The sequence below is a fragment of the Hemibagrus wyckioides genome, linkage group LG16, assembly GCF_019097595.1.
Source record: "Hemibagrus wyckioides isolate EC202008001 linkage group LG16, SWU_Hwy_1.0, whole genome shotgun sequence".
Taxonomy (NCBI): Eukaryota; Metazoa; Chordata; class Actinopteri; order Siluriformes; family Bagridae; genus Hemibagrus; species Hemibagrus wyckioides.
In genome coordinates this window covers 11191427-11215164 of record NC_080725.1, presented here as the reverse complement: position 1 = coordinate 11215164, position 23738 = coordinate 11191427, and the positions used below count along the sequence as shown (strand labels likewise).

Here is a 23738-nt window from a genome sequence, read left to right as displayed (position 1 = left end):
GTTGTGTCTTTAGTGCTTGCAGCGTAAACCTAACAGATTCAGCTAACGATTGTGAAACACATCCAGGGTCATTTCCACTTAAAATGACTAATTGCCTTGTCTAGATTTTTGTTCATTTAGAAACAATAAGCATTAAGGGAATAATCAAATTGCTCTTGTGGTTTCCTCTACTACTTGAATTACTGATTACTTTAGCCAGTCTGGTTTTTTTCTATATATGGTGCATAATTGACAACGAGATAGGGTTCATAGGATACATGTCACAGGCCTATAAAGACATGATTTCTTTATTCATTTTCCTTCCACACTTAATTTCCTCTATTATATGATTCAGTTAGCCAATCTATTTATTGTAGGGTGGATTAAGGCCTTATGAGCTATGGCTCATCAACTAATATGAGATACTGAATTAGGGCTTATGGAATATGTAGGCCATAGACCCTTAAAGACAAAATGATTCCGTCACTGCTCTGAAACTAATTTTCTGGTGATCCTTTTGCGTAGAAAAGGCAAAAAGAAAAATGATAAAAAGCCTTTTTATTGTCAAGCAGTTAAAACACTGACAATGAAGAAGCAATTCAATCAAGTAAGAATTACTTGTTTGACTAATATGGCACAATGACTTTTGTCTGTGATTTTCATAGACTGCTAGTCACATTTAATATCCATAATATACGCTGGTTGCATCTCTTTGCTGTACATATAAAAGAAGATAGAATAATACTGGTCTATGTTGCATACATTTAAAGAATATTAGGACTATTATACAATATGTCTGGTTGACAAAAATGAAATAATACAAGGACATGGTTTGTAATCAAATATTAACCAGTACTGGAATCATATAATATCTGTACGTTATTTGGGAACAATGGAGTCAGGGGTGCTAATAACAGAGAATATCTGCGCAGGAGAGCAAAACACTGCATGTAAAGAAAAAATACCACAGGCACAATCAGTTAAAAAAACAAAACAAAAAACAAAACAAAGAAAAAAACAAAACTTTGCTGCTTTCTAAAGATGCTGGAATAAAATCTGTGGTTCGCTTTACTTCCTTCTCTATCACAAACCATGACTTCAGCTGAATTTCAGGTTAAGTGCAGATCAAGTGACACCAGTATCTCACCAGTGCTGTACTTCCATCTATAAAAAAAAAAAAAAAACACCAAGAAATTATACCTCAGATGCACTGAGAGGCCTAAATGAATATCTATGTTTACTCACTGGTCAAGAATGTAGCTTTTAAAATGCTTGGTATGTGGGGGAATGGCATGTGGTTGTTTTGCCACCAAGGATCGACTTAACAAAAAGATTAAGTCTGTCTTTGGTGACAAAATTAATGGAAAAGCACACAGAAAGGTCCATTTTATCTGTAAATTTGGCAATTGAGCTCACCAGATGGGGCATCAGACCCAAGAGTCCAAGGGTTGAGGAGTGCGTTCCACTAAGCCAACAGCTGGCCTACTAGTCCTGATGAAATGTCTCTTATCATTTACCCCCTGCAAAAACCAAAATGAAACACAAATCTAACACGGCTACAGATTCCCTGTAGTCATAAGGCTGTTGCAGGATGTTCATATTCATTCTAAGATTTGAACATGAAAATACTTCTGTTGTCTGGCCCGAGACGAATGGTCGCAGATAGTGTATTACCATACCACGAACGCAAGATTACCTGGAAGGTTTCCCGCTCTATCATATGGCATGGTCCGTCTCCAACTCTGTCACTCTGATCAGTGCTGCAGTATCCATCTAAAGAAGAGGGGTATATATATATATATATATATATATATATATATATATATATATATATATATGTAAGCAAGCTTAAAGCGCATCCTTAAAAATGCTACGTTTTTAATAGAAAAGCATAATTGAATGAATTAAAAGCACGCACCCATATGCACACAAACACACAGACTTTACTTATAAGTAGGGCATCATGAGTGTGCATTTTGAAAGCAGGACAAAGCCCAAGGATAGCGCTGACCTTGGTTTTTTTCCATTAAGGGCAGTGTGATGTCATCGTTGCCTAGCTTTGCATTCTTCTGCTTTTTCGGGACTCCAGACACTGCTGGCTGAAGAAATAAACACATCCATTCTCACAATCCAAATTGAATGCAAACTCAATTAATTACTTGACAAGCTATTGATTTTCTACTGTTTTTTTTGTTTTGTTTTGGTTTTTTTTGTTCAATATAAAGTCCTATATTATTGAAAGTGTGATACCTTAAAGTGAGATTTATTCCAGCCTCCCTTGGTCAGTGTGTGCCTTAAATCTTTGTAGGCCCACACAGTCTGGAGTACATGCGATGCTGCTTTGTTCTCTCTCACAGACTGGCTGTAGAATTGAAAATGCAAATCACGACTGTAGCAATTTCTATGGTGATGACATTCATCTGTAGAGCAGAATCTAATGAACTGTAGATTACATCAATTCAATATGTAAGAAATCAAACATGACAAGGGCATGCTGTTATAGGAAAATAATTCACAACAGGGTGGCCTGACACCATATTCTCCTATATCAGCTCATGCTGAAGTGTTTTGACATCAATGAAAATTTTTAATAAATTAATGAACAATATTTTTATTTGCTTTTTATCCATTAATTTTTGGATATAGTACCTAAAAATGGAAGCTCATTGAATATTGCTGTTCTATCAATACTGAGTTGGCTCTTTAGTCAGTGTTAAATAGATGCCTTTGAAACATGGCAGGGCATACTGTCACAGAAAAATAATCTATCATCCCATTACCACACCTAATAATTTTCCAAAAAGAGCATGTTACAAAGTGTTTTATTCCTTATTCAGTTAAATAGTTTCATTTCATATTGTGGAACACCTATGATACAAATTAGTTTCCGCTATCCATTATGCGAAAGCAGATATAAACAGCTGTTCTTTACCAGAACTTAAACTATAAAATTAAATTTGTGTTAAAATTATCAGGAGAAAAAGCAGCTTGACATTCTACAGAGAAAGTCTTCTGTCCTTTGGTGGAAAACTGTTACAAAGCTCTGAGACTGGAGACTCTTTCCATTATATCAATGTCTTTGTGCCTACTGTTTTGCTAACCCAAAGACTTTACAAGTTTATTATTGCACTAATAATGAAAGTCTGTGACACCCAAACAAAGATTCTGGACACCAAATGTGTCTTCATGATCTGTCAGTGCGGATCATCTTCATTGTGCATTATCTACCTTGTCTTGTTTATGGCCACCAGCTTTTGGATCCCCTGACCCTGAATAAGGAAGCGAGTATTCTCCAAGTTGTCAGTGATGATCTCATGTATGGTATTGAGGATTGCCACCACTGTGTCCTCTTCCAGGTTTTTGGCAGGTCGTTGCTGGCCGCTGGGCAGATTGCTGACCAGGTCCCTCATGGCATAGCTCCCTACCAAAAACGAACATCGAGAATATTGAAAAGCATCAATCACACTATGCAAGAGCAGTGGTTTTAAATGAGCATACAGAAGGTGTGAATTAATTTAGAAATGCTTTTTAAAGGACAACAAATGATGATTAAAAAGCATGAGACAATCCTTTCTTACTGTCAAGAGCAATTGTAGGCAATCATGTGCCTCTCTTAGTACTAATTGTGCATTTTCTATGCAGCGATTCTGTAAGTTTGTGATTTCTAGAGAGGCTATTATGCCATACAAGGAACTTAGATAGTAGATGTGAATTACAGAGAGAAAATTATAAAAGGTGCCTGATTGCATACTTACCAATGAGATCTTTGTTTTTATGGTCAATGGCCAGGTTACGAAGGGCAATAGCAATAGCCCTAACCACTTTATCTGCATCTGAATGGAGTAGCTCAACCAGAATAGGCAGGCCTTTCTCTTTACGTACAGTTGCCCGGATGTAATTAGACCACTGAGAAACAAGAGACACAGAGTAATGTGTTATTAAAACATACAAAAATATAGAGTAAGTCTCATTTACATAGAAAATTTAATTTTGTTGTAATACAGGTTCTTATTTAGCTATGGGTTTATTTTCCTAAAAAAAAATCATTTTCTGTTTTTTAAGTGCCAGCTTACAGCCCAAAGTCCTGCAGACAGGTTTTGGAGTGCCCCTGCGGCTGCCTCCAGAGTGTTCTGGTTGTGGCTCAGCTTGAGGAGTGACAAATACAGCCTCACAACCTCCGGCTGGTAGAGCAGCTCCAAACCTGCACAGATATACACACGGACACTACATCAAACAGCATAGGATACTGGCATGAATTATTCATAATCCAACAAGTGAACTTCTGTATGAGATGGATGTGAGAGACACTGAGCATGTGCAGTAAACACAGTATACAATATTTACCAATGATGGTAAAGCACAGAGTAAGACAGATGTAATTTCAAGGCCTTATGGTAATATGTGCAATGTTAATAATGGTATTAATATGCTATGTGAGCTTCATCTTTGCTGCCCTTGCTGCTCTTCCTGCTCTACAGGGGTTTATATCAAGCGTAAGATGCCCCAGACAACATAAGCGAAATCCAAAAGGCAGAGTGGCAAGAGATGACCCAAGGCATGTTCCCACAACTTTGGATGAATACAGAGCTGAAACTCTTAAGAACTCTTTTTTACAAGGCCCCAAGGGTCTTTAACGATTCAACCAGCACAGCAATGAGCCTAGTTTCTGATCCTCTGAACCAAATCTACTTATCTCCTCTGGAGCTTTCCAAAGGACATGGAGGGGTGACTCAAGGGACCATATCCTCTATTGGTAAAGAAAGAAAATGCTGTTTATCTCTGTCAACATCCACTCAACTCATCCGATGTTCCCAATTAATCAATAATACATATTACATAAATATATTAAGTTACACTTTACCTTATTCATGCTCTCAGGTTCCTCTGTGCAACCAACATATTTTTTATTTTCTTCAAGAACTGCTCTGACATTATCTTGGATGGCTGACAAATCTGACAGAGACAAACCTTAATAGCTATCGTGAAAACAGGGATATGAAATAAAGGAGTGTCAGTGTGGTGACAGGATGGCAAATACAAATACACAGATAACACTTCGCCGAATTCGATAACAGACCTTGAGAGATTGCCTGATAGCATTTTCGCTGGGATAGTATCAAAAAGGATTTAGATAACAATGTGTTCAGATATTCAAGTGCACCAGAGATACAGTCACTCTTACACTCAGTGACCCAGTTACATAAAATTATACGATGCAACTCCTTAAATACAAAGCGATCCTTTCTCCATCTATATAAAAAGCGCTTATCTCATCAATCTATTACGCTTCCATGCAGAGGCAAAATCCAGCTAGACGTATTGACACAAAACACAAGCGTAACAAGTGTATCGGTGCATCACTGCATTGCTATTTCTCTCGTCTTAAAAATACCTTTCTCCACATACTTGACACAGCAGCTAAAAAACACTTAATTACCCTCCTACACAAAACGAACGCAGTCTTGGCTTGGTCTTCATCTCCACTTGGTGCGGAACACTCGCCTCAGCTTATCTGCGTTTCCCTGGTTCACCTCCCTCAAGGCCTCCCTCAGAAGCTTTGTCGTCTTCCTGTGACCCGCCTGCTCTCCTCAGCAAAGCTGCTCCCACACTTTCTCCATCTGCCAACTTAACACACATTTAACTTCAGGCTGAATGCAGGCTAGCACGCTACATATGCTGCCTACATCTCCACAAATTTGGTCCTGAATTTAACACGCTGCTTAACCTTCGGGTCTGTCTGTTGGCAGTCTACATGCATTATATTAAAAATTGATGCCTTCTTTTAAAAAAAAGTTTCACTTTTGAAACATTTTATGGTCCACAAGATGAATGGATCCAAATGGAATATGGATATGGATATAGAATGTTGAATAATATATCATTCGAGGGGTGAAACTAAGGTAAATGGGCACCTTTTGTTGGGAGTGTGCGCTTGGGCATGTCCAAAGTGCTGTTTGTTTTGTCGCTCGGCCCATGTTTCCGGCCTGAAATGGCAAACCACTATAAGCATTGCAAAGGTGGCGTGTTTCAAAAAATCTCAAGCATCAAGCATTTCACATTGTCCAAAGCTTGAGTATATGTGTGGGAGGCACTGTGGGTGTTGGAGTGGGAGTGCTGAAAAAATCAAGAGTATGTGACATGACTGGAAATAAAGCATCAAGGTTTTGCAGCACTGTCTACTGAACACTCAAAGCAAGGCAGGAACAGAAGCGCACTCACACTGATTGAACCACTCCTCTGCAGATGAAGACAGTCGGACCAACAGTGTGAAAGCAAACACATAAAAAAAGACACATTCACAATGACAGAATATATGCTGACGTGTGACATTACAACAAGTAGGATTACCCAGATCCTGTTTCAATATATCACTACAAAACACTTAAGAGCTTTATTGTCATTCTAGTCATATACAAGTATACAGTAGAAGAAAACATTCTGTGACCATATGTGGATCATTTGCTCCCCTTTCAGAAGGCATATGGAGATTGTTGGTACTAATATTGAAAGACATTTAGACATTTCCATTTAATACCTAACCTTTATTACTACGTCCACCAAAACAATCGGGCACGTCCTTTTTCTTCGGGTGGCTCCTTGGCTTGGTGGTCTGAATACTTGGGGTACTGTAAAATTTCTCTGCCCCTGGTACCTCTTTGTGCACATGGTAGGATAGATTACGTAGAATGCAGACGCAGTTCTCGACAGACTGCGAAAAGCAGAAAAGAGACTGAGGAAAGTAAGCAGGTTGAAAAAACAAAAAATATTAGATAGATAGATAGATAGATAGATAGATAGATAGATAGATAGATAGATAGATAGATAGATAGATAGATAGATAGATAGATAGATAGATAGATAGATACCAGCCTTTTTTGCTTTTTGATCTTATTTTTATGGTAGGAAGTTTTCTCATGGGAGTACAGACTTTATATTGGAAGGCAATAAGAAAGTAATAATACAAACACAATATCCAAGTCCAGGTGGATAGATTTCAGTATAGATTTTCATCATGTCTTTGTAGATTGTCTTTGTTTTTAATCTATTCTTCTTTTATTGGGCATCTTGCACTATTCACGTTATTTTACCTTGTTATTCATATCCCTCCTAGCCACAGCAGAGTAAAGGGCATGAAGCAGAGCATCCACAAGTCCCTCACACTCACGCATCTGCTGACGAGCCTCAGCACCATCTGAGCTCACATTCCTGCAGGGGAAAGTGCCCTTGTAAAATGCATAGCTACACAGTACCATTAATAAAGTAAAATCTCAGAACTAGATCACAATAAACTCATCCAGGAAATCAAGGACTGGCAAAGCAAACAATAAGCTCCAAAATATATTAAAAGCACAAAATCTACCTTAAACATCCAGATGTGTTCTTGAAAACTGTGGTCCATTCAGGAGCTCCAGGTCTGGATGGATCATTGGGATCCCCTCGTAACCCCGAATGTGGGATAATGATCTCATCAGTCAGTGTCTGAAGCCCATGGTTAATGATGACCATCTTCAGGGGCTCGTGAGATGAGAGATTCCACAGTGTCCCTGGGAGGGCAGATTTATGGTTTTCACTTTTGAGTGTTGGAATGATCAAACATGCTCTTTGTATGTACACCATGATTACCTACAGCACTATCAGATCCTCAAATCAGACCAACAACAGCTTGACCAACTGACCATGAATGATGGCTTTACACCAAGTACAACAAACCTGTAACTAACTCTCGGACTTCCATGTCATTGGTCTTTCTCAGCAGCCTCAGTAGTGTGGGAATGCCATCACTGTTCTTGATGGCCACCTTGTTGAAGTGATCCCTGCCAAAGGAAATATTCCTCAGGGCTCCACAGGCCTTGCGGTAGACCTCGGGTTTGGGGTGGTCAAGCAACCCCACCAATATGGGAATACCATGGAGTTGCCTCACATCCTGCTTCACCTTGTCATTCTCATAACAGAGATGCTGCAGATAGGCAGCAGCATTAGACTTGACAGGGTCCATGGGGTGGCTAAGCATGGCAATGACCTCCCTCAAATTGGGGTCCCTCCACCGAGGGTCCTTGCGAATGGTGTCCAGGCTGACCATGCTGGCACGCTTATGAGGAATCAGAGTTTGCATCCTGTACAGATCCTGTAAGAAGGGATGCGGTAGTGGACCAAGGTGATCGTCAACTGCAAGATCCAAAGTAGGTCTCAAGGGGAGAGTTCCTCCCATCATAGGATGACTGATTGCAGGGATTCCTGACCTCAGGTCAGCGCCATCCTGATCTCCTTTCGTGGCACCATTGCACACTGGTCCTCCAATTCGACCAAAGCTGTCTCTGTGAAGTGGGAGGGTGTAGCAGTTCTCTAAGTAGTTCCTGGTTGGGAGGTTTGTGTAAGAAGGGGGGTATGGGAAACCAAGTGGAATGGTGCCATGATTGCTGAGGTCTACCCGAGGACTTTGAAGAGTGCTATGCCTGACAGGCTGGTCTTTGATGTTTTCAGCCAAAGTGTCAGGTGACAAGTTGGTGTCAGAGTTAGGGGTTATTGTAGCAGCCTGAGATGAACTACATTCATCTTCTTTCTCCATTGAGGCATTGGAAGCCAGAACACCCTCTGAATCTTCAGAGCCCTCACATGCTGTCGGAAATGCCTCTGCAGCAAAAGTTATACTTTCCTGAGAAGGAAGAAAAAAAGACAGTGAAAGAATAGTTCTCTCAATCTTCAATTCCAAGCATATCCATCAAGACTTTTAATTACCCTTAAATCTATCTATTACATTTAAAAAAAATTAAAGGGAAGAGTCCTATAAGAAAGACAAGGGATTCTATCTGTTATCCTGTTAATTCTGTAACGATTTTCTGCTGTGCTGGCAACAAGGGCTGAATTTATATTTAGCTGAGTACTTGACATGCACAACTTACACAGAAACAATTTTTCACTCAGCTGAAAATTAGTTTAATGTGGACTTTGAAATGAGATTCAGAGGAGCTCCTATTGAGCTTGGTAACTTGCCAGCAGCAGGGCAGTTTGATGCTTTGAAGTGGATATATATATATATATATATATATATATATATATATATATATATATATGATTTGCAAAAATCTGTAGTGTTATGTTCAAATCTTAGAACATAACAATGTACCACAATATGAATGCACATACATGACTGCACATACACTATGTATTAAATATGACCTAGAATCAATACCATTTATGGTACAATAAAAGTGACACTTTGAAGATTGTCATCAGCAAAGCATGCCTTTGAGATGTAAAGAGTTTTTAATAAATGTGAATCTGTGTATCTAGGTTTTTTAGGTTAGCATCCTTACCTCCAGCTGTTTTGGCACTACTTCTTCATGAGAGCTGGAGGCACTAAGAGGGTTCAACTCAGTGTCAGGGCTGGAGGACTTCTCTGTCCCAATCCCTGAGCTCTCATCATTCTGCAGCAGCATCCCAATACAATCATAGCATTGCTGAATTAATGCTCTTCAATAACATGTTCAAGACATGACAAGTTCTGAATCAACATGATATAAAGTAATAATAGGCATTATATAGATGTAGGCATATGTTTTATTTATAGAAACAAAACTATATATCACTTAGAATAACATACACTCACTATTCACTTTAATAGGAACAGATGTATACCTGCTTATTCTTGCACATATTTAATCACCCAATCATGTGGCAGCAGTACAATGTGCAAAATCAATGCAAATATGGGGAACATCAGTTAATGTTCACATTAAATGGTGAAAACGGTGGAAATTATGTGATCTCAGAGAGGTCAAATAGAGAATGGCTAGATGGGTTCCAACTTAAAAGATGGCTACAATAACTCCAAATAACCACTCTTTATTGCCATGGTGAGCAGAACAGCATTTCAGAATGCACACCACATCGAGCCTCTGTGCTCACTGTAGACTCGGATTGTTGATTTTGTATTCTGTTTAAACTCTATGGATTGTTGGGTGTGGAAATCCAAAGAACTCAAACACTCAAACCAGCTGTTGACCCGTATCTGTATGATTGTATGTATTATACTGGTGCTACAAAATTGTCTGCTTGGATAATTTTTTTGAATGAACAGTAAATGAGTAAAACTGTAAACGGGTAAATTTGTTTCTAATACAGTGGCCAGTAAGTGTATGTAAAAGCACCACCTCAGATAGATAGATAGATAGATAGATAGATAGATAGATAGATAGATAGATAGATAGATAGATAGATAGATAGAACATGTTTAGTTTTAAATACACACACTATGTATTAATATTACCTATTTTAAACTAAACATGATGTAAATCATATTCTGACGTATCACCTATTACTTTTCAGCCAGCAGAAAGTGATTAAGCTAATGGAACGGCACCACAGGGCAACATACATAAAGCTATCCTCAACCTCCATCATACCAACTCTTCCATTAACCCACTGTTCAACCACGTGACCTACGTTAGTCTCCGTGTTCTGTGAGCTTCCATTGGTGGACGTGACTGTGCTCAGGTCAGAGGACGGCGTGTCCGGTATGTCTTCTGCAGACAGCACCTCTTCAGACGGCTCTTTGGTCTGCTTCACTGAAGGTAAAGCTACAGGATCTTCCGGGCTCTGCTCCTTTGGTCCAAAGACAACAGGAGGAAAAAAAGTTGAAGGTGTTTTAGTAATAACAGAAGCTAACCTGAATAAAACGCTGACCTTAGCGGGTCTAAAAGCCAAAGTGAGCCTGCAGATAAAGATTATTCTTTAAAGAGGATATTTTGATGCTTTATCTTCCTCATTATGTGGATGTAAGCAAAAAAGATTTCTCGGATAATTGAAATGTCTCTGAATATATCATGATAAATTCTTAAAAAGGACCTAAGGCAAGTTTGTCAAATGACTCTCATCTCACTGTATGATAACTCACAAACAGTCTTCAAAAAAAATTAAAAATTAAAAAATAAATAAATAAAACACACAGCTTCTTCTCAGTACATTTAGGACTGGTGAATAATGCATGAGTTTCTTTCAGTCAGAATCGTGTGTGTGTGTGTATGTGTGTGGAGCCAATCAGGGAGAATGTCCACAGATTGAACAGGAAATTGGTCAATATAGAAATGACCTAGTTTATAAGTACAGTCTTACATAAAGGTGCTTAATTCTATGTCTCCAATGACCTGCCTAAGCATATTTGCTTTTTTTTAATTACTACTAAATGCACAGGCAGATTCAGCAGCTACTCCAATCATTTTACCTCTTAAGACTCGACTATTACAGTCTCATTTCCTTACTATTACAGAGATACAAATGTCTCTCCATCCCAGGTATAGATGTTTATTGTTAGGGGAAAAAACCCTGTGTATCAATACAGTCTGACATAATATGTCTCTGTCTGCACTAGAGATATTGGAATTTATGAAAATGCAAACATAATGTTCTCTCTCTCTGTCTCTCTCTCTCTCTCGCTCTCTCTCTCTCTCACTGTTTATCTTCCTTTGTGCTTGGAGCGCTCAACACACATACACTCTCACAGAACAACCTGAGAGATGTTCGCCTACACACTCACTAATGGTGGAAAGAACAAAGCAGTTGAAAGTATGGTTAGATTTTAGTCAAGTTCATGATGACAATGATCTTGCTACATATGCAATAAAACCCTTGGTTCTAATGTTGCTATTACTAAAGGTAATACTGGCAATGTTGCAGAACACCATGTGGATGTGCTTTGACTACCAGAACCACTGATACAGAGTTTGTTAAGATAATACCAACATTGCAAATAGGCTATTAAATAAAAGCTAAGAAATAATCTAAAACAAAAAAAACTGGGGAAAAACTAAATAATTTCACTAGATTGGTAAGAAATGTACAGTGGTATCTTATACTGTATAAGTTCCTAATATATTGTACTCTAGGTACTTTATATAGTAATAAATAAGTAACTCAATTAGATAACTAATAAAAATAAAAAAACCTCAAGCAAAATAGAGTAAACCAATTAAGGGCAATTTGAATGAAATTTCCATCTGACTAAATGACCCTGGAAACCCTTTCAATAATCTGTTAAAGAGCAGAAGAATGCAAACCTCTGCATCATGCAAACCTCTGCATCTGCTGTCAAAATCTGCGATTGAGTCATGAGCCGTTCCTCATGCGATAAAACTATCCTGTCAGAAATCGTTATAGAATTGATTTATTAGAAAAAATCAGAGGCCGGATCGGATGTGAGACAGAGATAGGATGCATGATCTAAATGAGTATTTAATATTCGTTAGACATTCAATGAGGATGCAAAACATTCAGTAAAAAATCTTGAGGTAAAACTTTTTATGTTGTTTTTAACAAACAAAGAAACTCTTCCCACTGTCCATACAAAAATCACACTGTTGCTAAGATGGAAATGGTTAAAATCTCATTAAAAACACAAGCTGAATGGTCTCTTTCTATTCATACAGTTCTTTTATAATATAATATAATATAATATAATATAATATAATATAATATAATATAATATAATATAATATAATATAATATAATATAATATAATATAATATAATATAATATAATATAATATAATGTCCATTGAAAGATACAATACCTTATAATGGATAAAAATGGGGAGTGTCCAACTGAGGACATGGCACTTCATTCAGTACTAGATACTGTGTCTTAAACCATAGGACGGTTGAATGTTTGATTCTGATTGGTTGACAGATTCAGCTATTTTTTAATGAATGCAAAGCTAAAGTAGTTCCAGGCAGGTCTTGACCGTATTACAGTTCCATATCATTTCACTCCAGTTTAACTGAAATATCAAGAAAGTTGGCTTACTGTCCACCAGTGCACACAGCCCTAACAGTTTATTATTGCAGATAATAGCAAAATAGAACAAATAAATGAAGAAATATTGATACTTGTTCACATGATTTTCTGTTTCATTATTGTAATCACACATGCTCTCTCTCTCTCTCTCTCTCTCTCTCTCTCCAGTTACTGCATATCAATTGCTCGTGTCTCTAGTTTCTAGTTTGAAAATCACATTTTGGAATTCACAATGGAGGCTTGAGATGGGATGCGCAAGAAATTAGCATTTTAAGGACAAAATCCTGACAAATAGCTTAAAATAATACACCTATACAATGCTTTGAGGTGTGGTAGCTTGTAATATAAACAGAATAATTGACTCAGGTCTGTTAAATTATGAGGAAAATAATGCATTACCAAACTGGGTGTGCATTATTATCTCGAATGATTCAAAGGCTGGTTGTCAATTATTTCTTACATAAATAGAATAATAAAGCAAAGTTGATTCCATTCTTAGTTAATTGTTTTGTTTGCTAGCAGATAATGGAAAAAGAAATCATTTGAGAAGCTCTGCACTACCAAAACTGATCAGTAGTATCAATAAGAAGAGCAGGATCGATGATATCTGATCGATTTCCATCGTTGTTCCTAGGCTGCAGTCATATCTCTCACAACTATTAGAGTAATTACCGCACTGTCAAGCTGTTTGTAGCTCCTAGTACAGTTGCTTTGTCTTCAAATCATAAAGCAATCTCTTTTAAATTACAGTGCATGATGAGACAGTTAAGAGAGGCAGCCATGCATTTATAAAAAGGATGGCTGGACTATGAGTGTGACAGTGTGGCAACAAACGGCTGATTGCTCTGGAAACAAGCATCGGCCCTTCAATAGCACACTGAGCATGCCAATGAGATCCTCTTTCTCTTTGAACCAAACCATATTATGCTAAGCAATGCAACTTGAAGATCTACAGACTGATGTGACAACAAGGATGCAAATAATCATTCCATGAGAAAAAAGAAAGAAAAAAAACCTGAAGGTCGCATTAAATAACTGTGCATGCACCTGTACTCCTCTGATGCCACAGCCATGATCCTGACACACTTCTATAAAAGTGTGCCCCTACTTGCTCAACCTGTGTGATGCTCCACTTTTGCTCGATGATTTCTACACTTGTGCTTCACCTGCTGCTGTACAGGGTCCCGTGTGGGTCCTCTAAAGATCTGCACTTCCGAAAAACAGTTCATGAGCAAGTCTCACCTTTGCTTCAGTGGACAATCTCATCTGGATACATAAAAGCTGCTGTTACTGTAATAAAGTGCCCTGTGCTCATCCAGGACTCACAACATCCTAACCGCTTAACTTTACAGTATACAGATGTAGAAGAGAGATGATTTATAATCGAACTATCCAGTGTCACCTAGAAGGCGATTGGTTCTCTTTCAAGATTCAAGGTTTCTTACTCATGTAGTCTCAGGGACTTTTTCCTTGCCACTGTCACCTCTTTCTCTCTATCCATATGTATCTAAATCCAAATCTGGACTTCTGTAATGCTGCTGTGTGTAATCGTCTCTTGTTAAAAGTACTAAAAATACTGAATTACGTGTTTCAACCCAATTTTTAACGCATCTGTAGTGAATTTGTACACAGCACTCACTTATAAAAGTCTGAGGGCAGTTGTTGACTTCTGCTTTTGCAAAACAAGTATTTCTCAACAACACTTTCATGAGTACTTCAGTCAAGGGATTGTAAAAAAAAATAACAACTGAGCTCCAAATCTTTTTCTTTGGGAGAAGAATGTGCAGTTATGCATGGTTAATGTCAACACACCATAAAGCAGCCTTCAGGGAAAGTGTAACTGGAATTACTTTCTACTGGATAAATCTTAGCTTCTACAAAATTAACATTTAAGAATTATTGATATAGTGCAATGGGCATAGATTTGAAAATTACCTTATATGTTCTTACATTATAAATATATAACAATACTTCTATTATAAGCATGTTTTGAGTTATCAGTTTATAAAATGTGTCATAGTTATTGTCTCACATATGTTACAAAAACAGTGATAGAACATAAGTTTTTAAAGTATTCCTTCAATATCAAGCTGTTCTTAAATTCATGTCAACTGATATATCAACTTGGAACCTCCATGCTCTCAATCCAATGCAAATAAACAAGTCTGAAATAGAATGGCTGAATAAAAGGAAAGCAAAGTATGGGAGCTTGTCACATGGGATTTGCATTAGAGCCCTCCACAGCCAGCATGCTTTCATGCCTATGGGCCGTGGGATTCTCTGAGATGTTGCAGTCCCCCTTTGCAGAATTAATTCCCAATCCTCCTCTGCATAAGCTCTGTAACACTCCAAAATGTGACACGTTTACGGCGCCACTTGTCACCCCCCTGCAATCTTGTGACACCCTGTAATAGTGCCCGTACAATCATCTTGAGTAAATGCAGCACTAACTCTATCATCCCCTCATCCTTTTCTCTCTCTCCACTGGCCACGGTGTTCCATCACACCGTCAAACACACTTATCAGTGTAACTGCACACACCAAGGGACAACATGGTTCAGCGTTCCTAAAGAGCATGACCTGCTCAAGGGCATATCAGAGGCATGCTGGCCATAATGTCTTGTCACAAACCCGAGTCTGATAGATGAACTGGTTACTGATGACAAAGCCAAGATAAACTGGCATGCACTGTTTGCATCACCCCAAGTCTTAGCCAGGGCAGCTGTGGACCTGATGCATGAGAAAGAAGCACCATATTTGGGTCTGCCACAGTTGCACATCCTCTGTGAATATTCTTCTTTCTTAATTTTGCTTATCTTCGTCCTATAAGCACTGAAGCCTCAGAAGTTTTTCTGCATGCTGTCAGTTGCTCTGGAAAACACACACACACACACACACACACACCTATGCCTCTGCAGTATTGCCTGCTAGTCTTAGCAGGATCCATCATCCCAACAGACCCCCCCTCCAACCCGCTCCCTCAGAGCTGAGCAGAGCACCGCCTCAGCATAAAGCCAAAAGCATCTCCTGCACACACACACACACACACACACACACAAACACACACACACGCCCTGCAGCCTGAGGATAGTTAATCACGCGCTAAACCCGCATATTTACATCGGCATCCGCTTGGGAGAACCTGACGCGCGCAAGTGCGTTTCCTACAGAGGATTTCGTTCTCGTGTGAAAGCGTCTCTGCGGGTGTTTATACAACTCGTTATCCATAACCAACTACAGCATCTTGCAAATCGCTGCATGGTGTGTGTGTGTGTGCGCGCGCGCGTGTGTGCGTGCATGTGTATGTGCGCGCGCGCGTGTCATAGAAAAATCCAGAGATCTGTGATGCGCGCGCTGGCTCATTTTTTTTAAAGCGGGAAAAGCGGCAAATGCGATGCGGCGCTTGGGGAAAAGGTCGAAGGGAAAACCGCTGAACGGGAAACAAGCGGAGAAAATGACGGGAAAAACTCACCTCTTTCACCTCCGCCGGCATAATGAGTGGCGAGTGGCGTCGGATACAGCGAGCTAACGTTACTCTTTCCTCCTTGTCTGTCTTTCCTTCACCTCTTAATCCGTTCTGTTCTTTGGGACAGAGTTTTTAAGCGCTAACGGCGCAGGAGAGCGCAGCCATCCTATCTGCGGCTCGTGCGTGCGTCCACACGCGCTTGGTCGCGCTCACACGTTAGAGTCCTCACCAACGAATCGGTTCTTTTTGAACGACTCCTCTGAGCGAATTCAAAGTTCTGCAAAATCTTTCTAATTAAGCGATACATTTTCGCCTTTTTGATGTGTAAAGCACAAATCGTTAAAAAATATATGAAAAAAATACAATATACAAGAAAACAAAAAATACAAAAATACATATATATGAACTTCATATATCAGATGACAGGGGTGTGGCCACAAGTCCACCTCAATCTATGCGCAAATCACATGTTCGTAATTCACATAAAGCTCATCATGACTCAAATGATCATTGTAGTATTGCTCACAGCTCCAGTATTTAATTTTGAGATACTGACTGCGGAGTGTCACATGATCTCTCATTTCCCAGATGGGATTCCAGTGTGTTTACTGGTTTCCTCCCACCTCTAAAAAGTTACCAGAAGGTTGATTGACAACGACAAATTCTTCTTATTCCTGAATGTGTATGTGGTGGTCCGACTCGTTCCTGTTGTTCCCAGGATAAAATCTGGATCCCTCTCAATACTGACCAGGACAAAGCAATTTGTGACAACGAATTAAAGAATTCTACTAGTGTATATCATTTAACCAAACCACTTAAGTAACAGTAAATAACTTTGAAGCCAACACCATAAAACCATGTTAATTTTGAATCCAGGAATAAAAATTGATTCTGCAAAAATAAAATAAAAAAGTGCAGTGGTCCTTAAAGTATAGCTAGGGGCCTGGGCTTCTCTTGTGGAAACATATAATTATAAAAAAATTATGGATAATGTCAACTTGAATCTAATGGCAATTTCATAAAAAACGGGTTGCATGATTGAAAGCTACTGATGAAACTGTTTCTGGCTCCATAAATAATACACCGATTTTTTAAATAGTTTGTTTTGTATAATAAATAATTTCTGAGGAAGTCCGAATCCAACCAAAACTCCCTTAGCTCGACTCACTTGAACGGGTTTTGTTCAAAAGAGTCGAATCAGAAAAGTGAGTCGTAGGGAACATCATTAGTGTAAAAAGAAGGCAGCGTCCAAAAGAGCTAATGAGAAAGGAGGCGTTTCCATGCTAGATACGCAGACGCATGCATGTGGATTCAACTCTCTTTCTCCAGAGAAGGAGTGAAGTAATGAGAGAGAGAGAGAGAGAGAGAAGGGAGCTCAGTTCAAGCTTAGCCTTACCACACATACATGAGTGAAGGACAGATGAAAGCAAGCCAAGTCAAATCCACAGTCACACTCCAGCTAAGCCTCCTCAGTCCATCACAGAGAAATACTGTCCACTAATTAAAGCGATAGACAACCCTCAGTTATAAGGTCCAAAAATGTATTACTCTGTTCAGCTGAAATGCCAAGATGTTCTGCTCGACTGAATATATTGGGCTTTTTAGGATGTGTGGAGGCTCTTCCATTGAGTTACTGTCTAAATAAATATACCAGAGACAACACTCTATTTGTACAGCATCACACAGTATCACAGGGCTAACAACTCCACTTTTGTGGGACTACACTTATGTCAGTAATCAGTCAAAGTAAGTTACAAACTTTAGCAAAGTTCTGCAGGTCACAATATTATAATTCTTCAGTTCATGAAATGATATAATTTTACTGGTGTGCCTTCGGCAAAATGCTACCCCACTGTATACTGTAGGATATATTGTATAATTGCACTTGTCTTGCACATTACTTGTTTTTCATCTAATTCTCCATATTTATTCCTAAATCTCTGTATTTAGTATTTTTCTGATATATTTTCTTATATTGTTATATTCTGCTATATTTTGTAATATTTTATATTTTTTTATTTGATATATTTTTGTTATATTCTATATTTTGTTATTTAATATATTTTTTGTTATATTTTTGTACCCTAATTTGGGTATTTTAGTATTTTTGTTAAATTCCTTCCTATTTTATCTATTACCTGTGTTTGTGGATACTGCTAGAAACTGTGAATTTCCCTTTGGGATGAATAAAGTATCTATCTATCTATCTATCTATCTATCTATCTATCTATCTATCTATCTATCTATCTATCTATCTATCTATCTATCTATCTATCTATCTATCTATCTATCTATCTATCTATCTATCTATCTATCTAATGTATACTTGGGCTAATGTATTGCTTGGTATCCAATCAGATATCAAATAAGTGCCTAATGAACCACAAAATGTTTCTTCTTTTTGTTTATTTTGAACACTGTCAGGTATTCCTGTTGTGACAGTGCTGTAATCTTGGTTATTTCTGGTGATATGGCATAGATATCACATGAAAGTTTCTTAAAGAAAAAAAAGGAAACCCAGGGCACAAAAATGCTGAGATTTCCCCAATTCTTCTGAGTGGAGAATTACCTTGCACTGTGAATTACCTACTGAATTACCTAGTACACTATGGAATTCACAGGACAGATGAAAATGTAATAACTGCACATAATGTGCAGGAGTTTAAAGAGAGAACAATCTCAACAGTCATTTTAAGTGCTTTGTAACTAGGTACACAGTAAGTGGGCTAATTATACTTAATATAGGGTGGCACAGTGTCACAGTAGGTGGCAATGCTGACTCACAGCCTCAGGGTCCCCTCTTCAGTCCTGAGCTCAGGTTACTGCAAGAGCAAGGTTCTCACATGTTCTCCCTGTGTCTGCATGGGGTTTCTCCATGTTCTGTGGTTTCCTCCACCTTCCAAAAACATGCTACTGGGTGGACTGATAACCCTAAATTGCCTGTGAATGGGAGTGTGCATGGTGCAATGCGTTGGACTGGTGTCCCTTCCAGGGTGTAATCCCTGGTGTTTTCGGTATAGGATCAAGATAAGTGTTAACTTACCTAATCCTAGTTAAGATAATCAAATGAATAAATCAATCAACAAATCAATGAACCTGTAACAATGAGTCCATTTGGGTAACATTGTACTCTTCCATGTTAGCTAAATAGTTCATATTAGAGACTAGGTAGACTACAATGTAGTTTCCAAAAACGAGAGTCTATAAGTAAGCGAAGCAACACTACTGGGTTGTTGTTTCATTCATTCATTTTAAATAATAATTTAAATTATGGATTAATTACATTAATTACTTTAATAAGTCATTTTTTAATAATTACTAAGAACTGCAATGGATCTGATGCCAATTTTGGGAACACTGAGAGTCAAATGGGACATCAGTCCATACACACACACACACACACACACACATTTATGGCCACACAAAGAACAACAATGAGTTCAGCTGTCCACACTGAATGCCTGTTACCTACAAAGAGAGTACATTTATAGTTCTTGGTATAAGAGGCATAGTCTCTGTAAGGTCATATAGTCATTTCCCAATTGGTCTTGGGCTGAACTATAGTGTAGAAGGTAAGATTCAGAGCTAGTGACTGCAAGGTTGTGTGCTCAAATCCTTGTACAGAGAGTTGCGCCCTTGAGCAACAGCCATAATTCTGAAATACTTAGCTCCATGCTTTGATTGGATTCCACCTCATTTGCAAGTTGTTTGGATAAATATAAAACTAAATGGTTACTCCGTAGGCAAGCTTCAAAGACTTGATCTGAGCAGCTATGGGGTGCCAGTGCAGGAAGATGAAGAGTGGAGACATGTGTGCTCATTTAGGGTGATTGAAGACCGAACACACTGCTGCTTTTTATTCATGCAACAGTGTGAGCTGGTAAATCAGCCAGCAGAGATTTGCTGTTCGATGATGAGAGTTTGGATGAGGTGTTGTGATGCTCTGACAGGTTTGATCTTCCTGATAAATCACAGTGTGTTTTTAGAAGGTTCATTGGACGTCAATCATCTCCCCATGGTTCCTAGGTGGACATTTGTGGTAAAGTCCGAGCTTGTTAGTAACAATATGTAGGTTTATTTTTCCTTATACCAACACTGATTCTTGGATTAAACTAAATAATAAATTGCACATACTTTTGCTTTCAATACACCAGCCACAACTGTTTACTCATTCTTCACCATTCCAGAGTGAAGAATTACCACCAACAGAATAATTTAGCCTGTAATTTAATTCTGCTCAAATGGTGATTAATCCTCCTCAAATGGCACATTCACATATGTTAAGTAAGCTACTTATCAAAATAGTAATTAAGATTATACATTGTCTCTGCCTCATTCTCTTTCTCTGCCTGTCTCCTTTTTCCCCAAAAATGTCATCTTTTGTAATATTAACATCCCTAAAAGAGATATGTTCAAATTATTGAGCAGGAGAAGAGAACTACAGGGGGTAAGGTTAAAAAAATCAACCGACGTTGAAAGCCGTAAACAGACACCCACACGTAGAGTAATGGATCTATTACCATGGCAAACCTGTTATGTTCCTTCATTCGACATCTTTCTCTTTTATGTGATAATACCTTATTTATTAGCCTCCCAATTGGTGGGCCAGGGTGGCTCAGCTGGCGCTGTCCAATACAATCCTCTGCTTTTACCTTGAGATCTTTTCTATTTTCTTTAATGAAAAAAAAACCCTAAGCTGCCTGAATCCAAATATAACATGGCCATGCAACATACATACACACACACATGACTTACAGCCCTCAGACAAACACAGATGTCATGTATGTTTGGTCGGCTAGCATCTTTATACCTATGTGCTTTTCTTCTCTGCATAAAGTAGTTGACATTGGAATCAACCATGGTTTACCTTGAGGCTCTGAGTCATTCACAAGCAATATATTCAGCAGCAATCCAATTACATTTTTAAATATGCTATATATCTTCATCTCATTTAGTCACAAAATAATATTAATAGAAAATCAAGCACATAAAGTTTTATTACTGTACTCTGGGAAAAAAGCGGGTTCGGCAAGGATCTTTAATTTTTAATAATTAAGCGTTCTTAGTTTCTTTCTAGTAGGAAAACCCTCTGTTTTAGTGTTGGATGTGGAACCTTTAAGATTTCCTTTCCTATTATAAATTCACATCTATATGTTTCGAATTTTATATACAAAAACGTATTGTGGAATAATACAAAACAGAATGAATTATTAATATACGATGAGTGGATGATGATGATGATGATGATATACCAGCCACCATGCCAGCTAAGTATACAAAATAGAATAATGTTAGCACTGTCCAACAGAGTGCTTAATGCAAAAATAGCTCATATAATTCAGGTTTTAATTATATGGTCAATCATTCATGTGTCAGGTTCATTTCAACCTGAACAGAGCACAAGGGTTAAGTCATGATCAAGGTAAAGTAGCTGACTCCTAATAGAAAATAGGTTTCATCAGAGACCATGACAGATAATAACAGGCTAAAGACACTTGTGGAACAGTTTTCCCCTCGGGTGGTGCACCACTGGACCAGTAGCCCAGTGCAACTTTTTTGATGAATAATGAATGGGGTAGCTTCTCCCTGAATTGTGATTAATAATAGATGTAAGACAATGTTCCCCGTAGAGCCGCTACTGATGATGATTTATCTGCTTTTTTTTCCTGTCAGCTGACACTGTAGGAGGCTTTTCATCAATTCAGCTGGACTGTGATGACCCTGACGCTCCTGTATCAGGAAGGAGGGAATATGTGTGAGAGAGATACACTTTAAGAAACATGTAATGCCAAATTGATATTTAAGGAATAAAACACAATGGGGCATGCTGTTATAGGAAAATAATAAATGACAGGATAGTGTGATGTGATCTAACAGAGCCTTATCATCCCATGGTGTCTTATTCCTCTTATGTCACACCTATTTGCCAATAAAATAATCTATTATTTATTAAAAAATTTAATGCCACAGCATTGTGGAACAGACAGGAAGCTATATTTCCTCAGAAACTTCCATTTTCCATCTATCCTGAAATTAATAAGACAAAAACACTGAAATACTGATATTCTCATAAAATAATATTTATGATATTCTCATAAAATACTGAGATTGCTGGAAAGTTTTCTGTCCTGAAAATTTGACCATAGTGGATCACTTTCTGACTGATAGAAAAGACTTACACTGGAGACTCCAGACATCTCCTGACACAAAACATTTACACCTTTTTTCCCCTATATATTTAAAAAATAGTTGTATTAGATTCAGGTTGTATGCAGCATCCACCATACAAGTCTCTGTGAATGAGTTGTTACTATAGAAACAGTAACATGTTAGACCATGTGCATTAGTACAAACCTGCAATTTGTCTTGCAGCCAGAACTATTGCCATAGCTGCTGTTATAGAAAATATAGAAAAACCTTATGACTAATCCACAGCACTCTTGTATAAAGAAACATTAAAAATGATTTGACATTTGTCTAGTCACTGGTGAGATGTCCTCTGGGAGATCTACAAAAGCTAGAAATGTATAAAATAATTTTTTCAGTACCCCATGGCCTTTAATAATTAAACCAGGGCTTGCTGTTTTCCTGTTACATGGCACTGCTTCCCAAATCAGTCCTTAAGAACTGATTAATATATTTGGTCCCATTCCAACCTTACTCTAAAATAGAAGAGCAAAACAATCAGCATTACCTGTGTGGTAATGTGTGCAGAGAATAAACATGTGGATACACAGCACCACATCCTTTAGGACTGTCTTGGAAACTTTTATGTAATAATTAAGACCAGAGCAGAGTAATTAATTTTCAGTACAATCCCCTAACCACACAGCAAATTTTGCAATGTTCAATGAACTATCACACTGTTCATTTGTGTCCAACTGGAATGAAGTGTACGGTGGAGGTGTTAATTCAGCATTGTAGCTGTTAATTTATCACCAGGGATTTGCTGTGCATGTGCAGCACGTATGCATTGAAATAACACTCCACAACATGGTCCGACAGCCACGGCAATTAAAGGCACAGTGCCACTGCCACCTATTATGTAGGGCTGAGCATGCTAGCACTTCTCCAACCTCAGACTGCCCTGAGCACCAGCGGTTCCTTTTATTATCATTCCAACACAGGCCTTGCGCTCACTCATTAGACTGGCTTCCCAAAAAAAAAACTCTCTGCGAGTGAGCCTGCTGTTTTTAATATTTGATCAAAGACGGTTTAAGTAATGCTGTGCAGTCTTCCGTCTCCTGACGTGTCTTAACTGTTCAAATTGCTGCAGATTCAATGCCCCTGTAACCTCCTAAAACCCTGGTGTCCTCATATGAGGGTGCCACATTTCCTCACAACTACTAAGTGGTTATGCCCTATGTGGTAGCTTAGTGGTTAAGGTGTTGGACTACTGATTAGAAGATTGTGAGTTCAAATCCCAGGGCTGCCAATGCTGGACCCTTGAGCAAGGTCCTTAACCCTCAATTGTATAAAATGAGGCATTCCTCTGGATAAGGGT

The 23738-nt window shown here is 38.4% G+C and overlaps 1 protein-coding gene across 3 annotated transcripts; it reads right to left on the bottom strand.

Moving 5' to 3' along the window:
* Window positions 1–520: 520 nt before the first annotated feature.
* Window positions 521–16455, bottom strand: arvcfa (ARVCF delta catenin family member a). 3 transcript variants are annotated; one of them, XM_058411216.1, is made up of 17 exons: window positions 16241–16455; window positions 10423–10581; window positions 9294–9404; window positions 7690–8632; window positions 7340–7523; window positions 7068–7185; window positions 6520–6688; window positions 6199–6216; window positions 5892–5963; window positions 4053–4180; window positions 3735–3885; window positions 3208–3400; window positions 2230–2341; window positions 1991–2078; window positions 1676–1752; window positions 1396–1499; window positions 521–1143 (listed from the first exon to the last, which is right to left on the bottom strand). In XM_058411216.1, the coding sequence occupies exons 1-16, from the start codon at window positions 16259–16261 to the stop codon at window positions 1407–1409; spliced, it is 2637 nt and encodes an 878-aa protein (XP_058267199.1). In that variant the 5' UTR covers window positions 16262–16455; the 3' UTR covers window positions 521–1143; window positions 1396–1406. The 3 variants fall into 3 exon arrangements, with proteins under 3 accessions (XP_058267199.1, XP_058267200.1, XP_058267201.1); XM_058411217.1 differs by lacking the exon at window positions 6199–6216; XM_058411218.1 differs by lacking the exons at window positions 5892–5963; window positions 6199–6216.
* Window positions 16456–23738: the final 7283 nt, after the last annotated feature.

Bases quoted from the DNA above. Each gene is read 5' to 3' on its own strand.
- arvcfa (XM_058411216.1), bottom strand. From the start codon at position 16,261: ATGCCGGCGGAGGTGAAAGAG. The intron at 7,186-7,339 runs GTAGATTTTGTG...TTTCCCCTGCAG, and splicing joins AACACATCTGGATGTTTAAG to GAATGTGAGCTCAGATGGTG. The intron at 2,079-2,229 runs GTATCACACTTT...TTATTTCTTCAG, and splicing joins GGAATAAATCTCACTTTAAG to CCAGCAGTGTCTGGAGTCCC.